The 11979-nt window shown below is 42.8% G+C and overlaps 1 protein-coding gene across 1 annotated transcript; it reads right to left on the bottom strand.

Moving 5' to 3' along the window:
- Window positions 1-947: 947 nt before the first annotated feature.
- Window positions 948-5076, bottom strand: LOC308163251 (uncharacterized protein). The gene is made up of 6 exons (XM_080537432.1): window positions 3677-5076; window positions 3153-3299; window positions 2805-3035; window positions 2335-2478; window positions 1972-2221; window positions 948-1831 (listed from the first exon to the last, which is right to left on the bottom strand). The coding sequence occupies exons 1-6, from the start codon at window positions 3848-3850 to the stop codon at window positions 1167-1169; spliced, it is 1611 nt and encodes a 536-aa protein (XP_080393558.1). The 5' UTR covers window positions 3851-5076; the 3' UTR covers window positions 948-1166.
- Window positions 5077-11979: the final 6903 nt, after the last annotated feature.

Here is an 11979-nt window from a genome sequence, read left to right as displayed (position 1 = left end):
GCCCGGGGTCAGAACAACTTCTACAGGTAAGCTGTGTTGACAGATGCAACCTTTACACATTTGCTAGTTTACTCAGAATTGTGTGGATTTTCAATGTATTTCTTGCATCTTTGTCAAATGTTTACGGGCAGTGTGCACCAATATGCCAAATGTGCTGGTATTGTATGTTTTAAACCTAATGTTTTTCAAAGAAACCAGACGAGGATTGACATCTGAATTTAAGCCGTAGGTATTTTTTTTTTTTCAGCTCAGTGAAGCAGGGTGCACAAGGCGACAGGAAGAAACCTGTGTACTCGGATTCTGGAGAGACTATCTTCTTGACACAGAAGGTTTATTTTAATTATCTCATCATAAACACACTCCATACCCTGCAGAAGACCTGAACAGTCCCCAGATCTTTTAATTATGTCATCTTGATATCATCTTCTATTGCTGGCAGTTCCATTGAAATATTATATTTTACAACTAAACTAAATCTACTTTTTTCAGAGAAACAAACAGGAATCTTCCTCCAGGACATCCTCATGTTCGCCACAGGACTCGACGCACTGCCTCCCTCTGGGATCCAGCCACCACCCAAAACTGCTTTTTCTGCGGACATCACGCTTCCCAATGAGCAGAACCTGCGCCAACACAATAGAGATACCGATGGCCATGAATTACAATGAGTTTCAGAACAACATGGACTTTGGGATACAAAATTCCCCAGGGTTTGGACTATAGTAAACTAAACTGGCTTAACTAGATTTCAGTAGTTAAAGGGTTAACTTTGTTCTTTGAAATGTGTACTCACATATCATGACATATCAGCCATGTTCTTCAGTCTGATATAGTTCTGTACACCAGACTGCCAGGTCAAGGCCTGCATCAGACCAAGCCTTCTCCAGGGTTTCTGCAGGTTTCAGCAAGTTCAATTTAAGACTTTTTAAGACCTTTTTAATGCCACTTTAAATGGAATTTAAGACCGAAAAAATATATATATGCGATGGTTAGGGGATTCCACTGTACTACAATACAAGCATAGCATGTCAATCAATGAGACTCATTCAAGTTTACTTGTTTTGTTTATTGAACATAAAAGCTCTGGTTCAATAACTTAATTAAATTAAAAGTGCAATTAGTTGGTCGGAAACATCTAACAAAAAAACCCCATCTACTTAACACACTCACGGCATGAGCCTCAATTCTGTGGCCTTACTCTCCAGTTCTGCCTCTATTTTTTTCAAATCACACATTTTTTCTTTGTATCTCTTCCTGAGGACGTTAGACTTTGTGATGAGCTGAGCCATCAAGGTGCCGGACTTCCCCTCAGCTTGCTCAGCAAACTTGTCTGCATCCTTCTCCAGAGAATCAGATACCACTAGAAGAGTTTGCTTCTTCCTTTTCAGCTCGATGATGTGCTCTTCTGCTGCTTTTCTTTTCTGCCCTTGTGCAGCGCTTTGCCTCTTCCTCTTCTCCAGGTCTAGGTGTTCTCTGTACTTTGACCTTGCTGATCCCACCGAAGTTAGCAGCTCCTTGGTGAGAGGGACATTGGCAACCCCCCCACAAACTGCAACATAGTCACAGACCAGTCTCTGGGCAATGACAGTGTCCTCCTGAATGTTAACGGTCTCCACCTCCTTGTTAATGGAGAAGCCTCTCTCGACTGTCGCCTGCCCATGGGATAGGAGAAGAAGCTTCTGACAGAAACCCCAGAGCTCAGGGTAGGGTTGGCTGAGGTAGCCATGCAGGAACACGTCAAGCCTGGTTTCCATGGGCCGGAAGGACAGGAAGTGCTCGTTTTTAGCCTCAACAGACAGGAAGTTCCCAAACTGTTGGATAATCACATCACCTATAACAAAACAGATGAAAGGAAATATGTGAAATATTATTTACATGATTAATCCTGATTAGCAGACAGGCTTATGTCCAATTGTCCATTGGCTAATAATCAGGGACAACATTTCCAGCTTTTCTATTAACTATTCATACCAGCAGAGACACCTCCAGACAACTGCTTGTCTTGCAGTAACTTCTGCACTAGACTTTTCATTCTTCCCTGGCATCCGTCTGGGTTGGCGTACATGACTGTGGGGTCCAGACATGCCATCTGTCTCACGATGGGGTACTTCAGGGGGCTCCTGTCCTGGACTTTCTTTAGGATATTTGACATACCCGTCATGCAGTCCTTCCTAAACTCTAGGGCAGTGAGCTCCCCTACGGTCCCCTTTCTCTGGAGGTCCTGACAGATGGGTAATGTGTTTTAAATACAACTGAATGGCCTAACACAGTATTCTCTCCTGCCTGTATATGGACCATCATTTGATATAAAGTTAAGTAATACATCTAAATTACCTTGAGGGCTGCCTCAGCACCCAGGCCTATGTCGGCTTCCTTCGGGTTGACCCAGCTCTTCTGATCAGCGACATCCAGCCTGACCAGCTGCAGTGGAGTGATGTCATTGAGATGCTCCCTCTTGACGAAACGCCTCAGCACACTCTGAAAGGGTAACAAGAAAATGCATGATGATTGTAAAGCAAGTACCTTTGATAACCACATTAACCATGAAATGCATTTCTATATAGTTATTTAAAATAATATCATATCACATATGCAATATATCAATAACAGTATGATAAGTAACCTTTACTTAGCCAAAACATAATCTTTCAGTAATTTTATGTATTGACTAAGGACGAGTTTAATTAATCAAGCCACCCAGTAGCATCTGCCATTTCTCCCTGCTCACACACACATTCAGCATGCCCACACACACTCAACTTGTTTTGCTTTTGTTGTTGATTGTTCATTATTAATTTGATTACCTTGGACAAGTCAGCCAAATCTTTGCCAAGGAATGGCATGACTGGTGTGTCAGTCTGGTACTTTGTGAGAAAGGGAGTGAAGGTCCTTGAGATGGCCATGAAGAACTGTAGCTTGGGCAAGATGAGCGGATCTCCCTGGGCTGCTTCGATGGTGTCAAATGACGCTGTCCCAGGGTTTGGCAACTTTTTTGTCTTCACTGCATCCACATACTTCACCAGTGATGGCCATACCTTTAATTCCACCATGTGTATGTATTATTTTATCATGCATGTCTATTTTATCATACATTGTGCAGCACCTTGTAACTTTGTTTAGAAAGGTGCTATATAAATCAAGATTTTAATTACCTCTATAGCCCTCTCCACAACTGGCAGGTTCTCAATCCACCGATGGCCACAGAATGGTAATGGGAAGACTGAGGATTTGGTGAGGGCAATGAAGTCATCCCTCCTCGCTGGTGTATTGTGGAAAACAAAGTGCATTGCTCTCAACACCTTGGTGGGAGAGAGGAGAATGCTGAATTAGCCATCATCTCTCATGGGGAATGACACAAAGTGTGTAAGGGAGCAATACTGCAGGTCCTTCCTCACTGCCCTATCAGACTGCTCAACCAGCAGCGCTCCCCAGTAGACCACACACACACAGACACATACCAGAACTAAACTGACAGAATGACTGAACTGTACACATAATGTGTGCAGACACTTTTGATTGCATAAACCCTTAGAAAAATAACTTAGGAGTTAATAGTATGAAACATCTGTAAATTCATGCTCTCTTTAAATCCTGTCAAGTGTCCACTTGCTGTAATATTCCAATTTGCCTTGTGGGACAAATGAAAGATTACTTCTCATAGTTATAATCATCTTACCTTCTCCAGTTGCCACATGGAGAATCCACACTTGAATGCGTTGTGTAGGGTATGGAGCCCACAGCTACCCACAACAACCAGCTGGGCACCACCATACTGCTCAGCATGCTCTTGCTGTAGAAGCTCCAGAAACTTCCAGTTAACATTGGGTCCATCCATGGAGATGGACACCATGTTCCTCAGGTTCAGTCTCTCCACACACTCCTGAGAATGACATGAATATGATGAGAATAATAACAATAATAATAAATGATGATGATAATGATGATTATAATAACAATAATAATAGCATGATTGCCAATGGTTCAATGTACTTTAACATTCTGTCTGCACACATCCTCAGTTAACAAACTATAACTCATCCATCTACTCCCTCTCCCTACGCCCTTAGATACTCTCTCTCCCCACCATCCCCCCGCCCGCTCCCGCGTCCCCTCTCCCTCTCTGTGGCTCTCTATAACGTGGAAATGACTAGACTACACCGCATCATTCCCTATGGTACGCCTACTATTATACTGAATCTACATGACATTGCCAGTATCTGCCAAAATTAATGTAAAGCTAATACTTTGTCATTGACAAAATGCACTTACCTTGAAGTGTTGCAGTAAATCTTGAGCTTTAGCGTGTCCCATGAACTGCGAGCCCAGGTAACGCGACTCCACTTGATCGCCGACCCAATACCGCACGTGCACGTCGAGTTGCTTGTTTTTTGTGGCATGATTCAAACTCTCGTCAAACATTAGAACAAAAACTGACTCGTTCACATTCGCGATCAGCTCGTTTCTGACGTAAGGAGCTAATCCGAAACGTATTATGTATGACGCCTTGTCCTTTCCACAAGCAAATGTAGTGGCGATTTGGGAGTCGGGAAACATAATCCGAAAGATATCTCCAATCCCCTCGTTGGAGGAGTAGGACTGGTGCTTTACCACTGTATTGAGAACCCACACAATCTCCGATTTCAGTGTAGGTGTTCCACCAAACGTTGCTCTGAGATCGCTAGCAGTGCTGCTAGCAGCGGCAGCCGTTGTCTGGGGCGCTGAGCCCGGGGCAGACACGCAGAACTGGGAGATTCCTGGCGTCTGCTGTTGGCCTTTAGCAGCCGTTTTATGCCTCTCGCTTTTTAGGTGGCTCTCAACCGCCTTAATGCCCATGGTGCCGAGTTTGAATGTTTTCCTACACACAGTGCATCTTGCTTCTTCTGGGTAGCCGGTGGACTTAAGCCAATCGCAAAATCTTCTGTCGTCAAGCCACCTCTCGTTGAACTTGCACTTCCCCATCTCGCAGACTGGCTAATGCTAGGTAGCAAGCACTGCAGCTGACTATAACCAAAGGAACGCAAGGGGGAGGAGTCTGCGCGCTACTCAATGAAATTAAACGTTTGCTCAATAGAAAAATGCCGCGAGAAAAAGTAAAATTAAATAGTCCTGCCCCGACAATTTTAAGACGTTTGGGTAAAGTATTTAAGACCAGTTTAAGACATTTGTAATGAATTTAAGACATTTTAAGGCATTAATTTTATATACATGAATTTAAGACTTTTTAAGACTTTTTAAGGATCCGCGGAAACCCTGTTCTCTGCAGGTTCTCAAAGTGTCCCTGGAGATGCTGATCTCCACATGGACTGTAGGTAGACTCCGAAACAAACTGGCCCAGTTCGTGTGGTGGGACTTTGAACCCACAGTCAGTTCCGCCAAACCTGTGGGTAACAGTTAACTGGCACACTAACTGTACTGTTTTCATTAAAACATTTTGTTATAAATGTATCATTGTATCAAATAATCATTTTTTTAGAGAAAAGTATTTCAATTGAAAGCTACTCAACAGGCAACTACAGTTGATTGCATTTTAGACAATTAGAAGTACATGTGAATTGTGAATGTAGAAGTACAAGAATGAAAAAATTATTGTAATTGACCAAACCTGTGAGGCAGGTTGTACATGACATCTGGTTTCCCAGATGGACAACGAGACTGGTGAACAGGTCTGATGGTGTGTGTGTTCCACTTTTCCCTGCATTCATCAAGGTCCCGCTGTAGCACACCCATGAACACAAACCGCACTAGGCATGTGTGCTCATGACTGCCACTGAACAAATCTCCCTCCCTCAGGTCATTCATGAGGTCCATCCAGAATTGAGATCTGAAAAAACACTCAAATTAGAGATGTAGTTTGTTGTAGGTGATGCATTTCCATGTAATGGATTTAGAATTAGCATAATGATCATCAAACAACAGAAAACCTGCAGTGCCACAAAAGGTATTTACTAAATAGAAGGGGTCCCTCTGTGTTTTAAGGTGTTTCTGATCAGTTCAGTGGAATGGAAATCAATGCTCCAACAACTAGATGTACCACCAAGTAATCAGAACGAATGAAATTCCATGGGTATTTTAAGCTATACTGTGTTCCCTACTAGGGGTGTAAGAAATATTTTAAAAGTTGAGGACACCTCTGTTTGCGGAAGTATGACCACCAGCTTTCGATTCGTTGGTTTGCTGTTGAGGAGCCATACATATGACTGGCAGCCCCAGCAAAGTCATCGGTGTGTGAAGATCTTAAGGCACACTGGATTGCCGCCATTGTGCCGTTTTCAGTGCCACAGTCCGTGCGAAGCCGCATTGGTATGACCCCACATTCTGAGACATAATGCAGGTAGTATTGAGCAATGACCCCAGGGTCATTGTTGCTTGCTCCACACACCAACCACAGCACTTTGCGGGAGTAGCCATCTATACAGCCACTAATGGCCAAACCGTATGGTTTTAATTTATCATAGCCATCCACATGCCAGACATGGTTTGGTCCATAGGAGCTGTAAACTCTCCTTACAAATCTTCGTCTTGCACGAAGTTGAACTCCTGACGGATCAAGCTCTCTCATCAAAGCCATGACTTTATCCCTACTCACTGTCAGAGAGTACTTCTGACGCAATGTCTGCCACATCGAACGGTAACCATAATGCTGGCCTGGTCCCTTCAGCTCTTCTTGTATGGCAGAACATACAGTAGCAACAGGAGAGTAATTTGTTTGCCTGCACAAAGAGAAACTTCTCAATTTGCTCTTCAGAGAGCGAAGGCTCATTTTAACATTGTGAGTCGTTGCCAGGAAATCCAAAATGTCATCGTAGCTGTAGCCATCATGGAAGTACTTTCGAATCAGATCCTCTTCTGTGGGGCTGTCTGATGCTGAGCCTGATAAACAAAAAGAAAGAAAAATATAATAAAGACAACATTTTCTGCTAGGACAAGCTGCAGCACATCATCTGATCTGCCTTCTCTTCAGGACTTAACTTATACGCCTTGAGTACCAGGTGAAGTGCAGGAAAGATTATGGCAGACCCCTCTGACCCTGAACACCATTTGTTTGAACCCCTTCCCTGCTAGTAAGAGGTTGAGGTCTATCAAGACCAAAAGTTCAGGCCATAAGACCTGTTTCTACCCCATGGCAGTGGGACTCAAAAACACTCCCTATACCCAACTGTTTAATCATATGCATCGAGAAATTGTATACAATTATTATATAACTTACATTTCTAATAAATTAGTCTACAATCTAATCATGACCTCAATCTTACATTCAGGAAAGTAGGCTTCCATACTGAAAACTATTGCATTAGTATTCCCAAAGGTGTGTTGTACCCCATATTCTGCAAACAAACTCAAATACAATCATCATGTCTACTCACTGTTGCCTTCAGGTGCTGCCAAAAACTGTACATTTTTGCCACATGAGCCACAGAAGACTTGAACAGTCCCCAGATCTTGGCCACAGAAAGGACAAAACATGGCAGCCTGGAAGACAGGCATTGATATGGTTTATTATTTAATATTAACACAATTATAGTATTAACATTAATACTAACACAATTATAGTATGGAACCCCAGCCAGGCTGATAACCCTCCGTCGCGGGAGGGGAGAGTGCCTCAGTCGGCTCACATACAGCAGGTTGTTGTTGTTGACTAGCTCACATACAGCAGGTTGTTGTTGTTAACTAGCTCACATACAGCAGGTTGTTGTTGACTAGCTCACATACAGCAGGTTGTTGTTAACTAGCTCACATACAGCAGGTTGTTGTTAACTAGCTCACATACAGCAGGTTGTTGTTGTTGACTAGCTCACATACAGCAGGTTGTTGTTGTTAACTAGCTCACATACAGCAGGTTGTTGTTGTTAACTAGCTCACATACAGCAGGTTGTTGTTAACTAGCTCACATACAGCAGGTTGTTGTTGTTGACTAGCTCACATACAGCAGGTTGTTGTTGTTGACTAGCTCACATACAGCAGGTTGTTGTTAACTAGCTCACATACAGCAGGTTGTTGTTGACTAGCTCACATACAGCAGGTTGTTGTTGTTAACTAGCTCACATACAGCAGGTTGTTGTTGACTAGCTCACATACAGCAGGTTGTTGTTGTTAACTAGCTCACATACAGCAGGTTGTTGTTGTTAACTAGCTCACATACAGCAGGTTGTTGTTGTTAACTAGCTCACATACAGCAGGTTGTTGTTGTTAACTAGCTCACATACAGCAGGTTGTTGTTGTTGACTAGCTCACATACAGCAGGTTGTTGTTGTTAACTAGCTCACATACAGCAGGTTGTTGTTAACTAGCTCACATACAGCAGGTTGTTGTTGACTAGCTCACATACAGCAGGTTGTTGTTGTTAACTAGCTCACATACAGCAGGTTGTTGTTAACTAGCTCACATACAGCAGGTTGTTGTTGACTAGCTCACATACAGCAGGTTGTTGTTGACTAGCTCACATACAGCAGGTTGTTGTTGTTAACTAGCTCACATACAGCAGGTTGTTGTTGTTAACTAGCTCACATACAGCAGGTTGTTGTTGTTAACTAGCTCACATACAGCAGGTTGTTGTTGTTGACTAGCTCACATACAGCAGGTTGTTGTTGTTAACTAGCTCACATACAGCAGGTTGTTGTTAACTAGCTCACATACAGCAGGTTGTTGTTGACTAGCTCACATACAGCAGGTTGTTGTTGTTAACTAGCTCACATACAGCAGGTTGTTGTTAACTAGCTCACATACAGCAGGTTGTTGTTGTTAACTAGCTCACATACAGCAGGTTGTTGTTGTTAACTAGCTCACATACAGCAGGTTGTTGTTGACTAGCTCACATACAGCAGGTTGTTGTTGTTAACTAGCTCACATACAGCAGGTTGTTGTTGTTAACTAGCTCACATACAGCAGGTTGTTGTTGACTAGCTCACATACAGCAGGTTGTTGTTGTTAACTAGCTCACATACAGCAGGTTGTTGTTGTTAACTAGCTCACATACAGCAGGTTGTTGTTGACTAGCTCACTGTCAGCCTACGTTATGTCTGAATACGATCCAACGGCTAATTCCCAATAAAGAATCCCTCCACTGCACAAGCTTCTACGAACCCTTCGTAGGGTGTAGGGCATAGAATGAGCCCTTCGGTTTGAAATACAGCACATGTTATCTGCAGACATAAATAAGAGATATAATATGTACCTTTTATGTCGCCTCTTCACTCCACAACCTCTTCAGAACTGCTTTTCGGAACTTCTTCAAAAACACGTCTCCGGTCCGTTCCACTTATCGTTCCCCCCCAGAACAGTTCCGTTGTGTTGTGAACTGAATTGCAGCGTTTTTCTACACTTCCGTTGTGTTGTGAGCTATATGCAGCGCGTTTCTCTATATGCAGCGTTTTTCTACACTTCCGTTGTGTTGTGAGCTATATGCAGCGCGTTTCTCTATATGCAACGCGTTTCCGGTATTTGCAGCGCGTTTGCCCTTGTCGGCCACCGTATTAACTTATGTATAAATAAATTATCTCGTAAATACCTCATCACAACCAAAGTAATAAGGATAGATTCATTGTTTATTTGTTGTCATAAAATACTTTCAAAACTAATGATACATTACATAGCTCCAAATTATGTTTTTAAAAGGTAATGCTGCTCTCGTGGAATGTCATTCCTTGAGCACCTTGCTGGTGGCCTTGCATGCAGAAATCAGTGGAATAATTTACATTATTCATTTATTTCATATTTCACATTTCATTAGAGCCTGCTAGGGTTGGCAAAATATTCTCAGTTTTTGATAAAAACATGCTTTTCTTTTTAAGTACGTGCCATGACTGCCTGTCTGTGGAATTCTCATTTTAGGGCTCTGAGCACAAACAAGTGCATTGTAAGTGGTAAAGCGAGCTAAATATGTGATGCACAGAACATTCAAATCTAATAATATTTCCCCAAAGACACAGGCATGGCTGGACAAGCAAGGTGACAAATGAACATTTTAAACAGTGTGCATCCCTCAGAAATTACCCCTGTCCTGAGAGCTGTAATATACTGTACACATATACGTGAATATCAAGGAAGTATTTGACTTCCTTCTACTAATATTGACCTTAAACGTGGAGCCTTAACACAGGATGACACAGGATTATTTGTAATCTTAGCACTCCAATGGCAGCGATAAAGCCTAAGGCCTAAAGTAAACACTCACCTGGAAGAAATGCTCTTTCTCACTCGGGTCGCTCAGCAGAGAGTCAACCAGCTCCACAAAGTTTGATTTAGCCAACTCTGCATCACCGGACTGCCAAAAACAATGAACAGCTTATCCTACACAATTCAATCTTTACTCTTTAACGCAATTCAGTCTGCACTGCATAGTGTACATTACTGTTACATTTCCATTCATTTGTTGATTACATTCACAGGGCTTGCAAGATTGAAGCTGACCCCTCACATCCAGCTCACAGCTTGTTTCAATGACTCCCTTCTGGACAGCGCTACAGGGCCACCAGGACAAAAACATCACAACACTTGAACTGTTTCTTCACCAAACCCACAGCCCTCCTCAATAACTCTGATCATTGCATGTTCTTGCACTTAGTGTGTATATTTATTCATAATATTCACTCATATTGGTACTGTATATTTTGTATTGAGTATTGTCGTGTTGTCGTCTTGTTGTTATATGTACTGTAGCTTGTTTAGCATGGAGAATACCAAATCATGTTCCTAGTGCACTGCACATGGTGGATACAGTTGAATTGAATTGAATGAGGCTCACTTCTGGTTCCAGAGGAGATATGAGGGTTCTGATCCGGTCCAGGTGAAGCTGGATGTTGTGGAGGTCCTCCAGCTCCCCTGTGCGACACAACTCCAGAACGAGCTGGAAATATGGATCACCCAGTGAGCAGCAGTGCAAATAAACACATCGTTTTCCCTTATTTATAAAAAAAACAGATGTAATAGACATGTTGGGATGTCTGAGAGACAGACATGTCATCATAATCTCTCACCCTTGCTCGAAGCCCCAGGAGGAGTTGGGTCTTCTGCTCAGAACTCAGAAGTTCTGGGACCATCTCTGTCATAGTAGTGACAAACTCCTCCAGTCTCCCATAGTGGTGGACATCTCCTCTCTGGACCACCTGCCACATGGCTGCAGAGACCAGCCGCAGCGGGGGGATGAGGAGGCGCAGGGAGGGAAGAGGAAGAGGGGGACCTGGGTACACAGAAACATACATGTCACGAAAACGTTGTGCAGTGCCTGAACATAGCAAAGACCTAGGTTCTGGGCCCTGGACAATCTAGACAAATTGATGGCAGCTACTAGATTGTAATCAAGTGCAATACTGAAATACAACTGTGAACATTTCAAACCTGCAAACTGCGACACTTTAAATGAATGTGCAATAATACTATGTGCAATATGACAACCCTCGGGTACATAAGGTTCAGAGATAGGAAATGTTAGAATAGGTATAGCATAGCATAGAGTACAGCACAGTGTTTTATTTGTATAGCATAGTATAGTGGATAGTGTACATAGCCTTTATTTATGTAAACCAGCTCTTTTCCCTTCTTGTTTTTAGTTTTTTTTTTCTTAGCACCAGGGGAGCACCCCCTCCCAAATGTCGTTGTTTGGTACCTGTACTATATCAATGACAATAAAGACCATTCATTCATTCATTCATTCATTATCACGCACACCATGGAGGCTATAAGCGCGGTCCCGGGAGAGAGAGAGCGACATACGGGGCACGCCATGTTGACAATCCAGCGGACTTGCGGACTAACTTTAGAGATCGATAATAATGTTCACAAAGCCCAAACGTACCATTTTCGCCGGGACCTTTTCTTTGCATATCGACATCACCCGGCATGCATATACCACTACTTCAGTTGCCTCTGTGTAGCTAATGTTAAATAAAGAGTGATGTGATTGTTCAAGAAAAACGCCTGTGCTCGCGCAGGAAACGGACGTCAATGTTTCTCGTCCAACCAAGTCAAACATCCGGGGTG

This window comes from Nansenia antarctica (assembly GCF_963989245.1).
Source record: "Nansenia antarctica genome assembly, chromosome: 8".
NCBI lineage: Eukaryota > Metazoa > Chordata > Actinopteri > Argentiniformes > Microstomatidae > Nansenia > Nansenia antarctica.
Note: the sequence above shows the minus strand (reverse complement) of the source record. Positions and strands in the feature narration are given on the sequence as shown.

Bases quoted from the DNA above. Each gene is read 5' to 3' on its own strand.
- LOC308163251 (XM_080537432.1), bottom strand. From the start codon at position 3,850: ATGGTGTCCATCTCCATGGATGGACCCAATGTTAACTGGAAGTTTCTG. The intron at 3,036-3,152 runs GTAATTAAAATC...GTGGAATTAAAG, and splicing joins TTGTGGAGAGGGCTATAGAG to GTATGGCCATCACTGGTGAA. The intron at 2,222-2,334 runs GTAATTTAGATG...CCCATCTGTCAG, and splicing joins GTGCTGAGGCAGCCCTCAAG to GACCTCCAGAGAAAGGGGAC.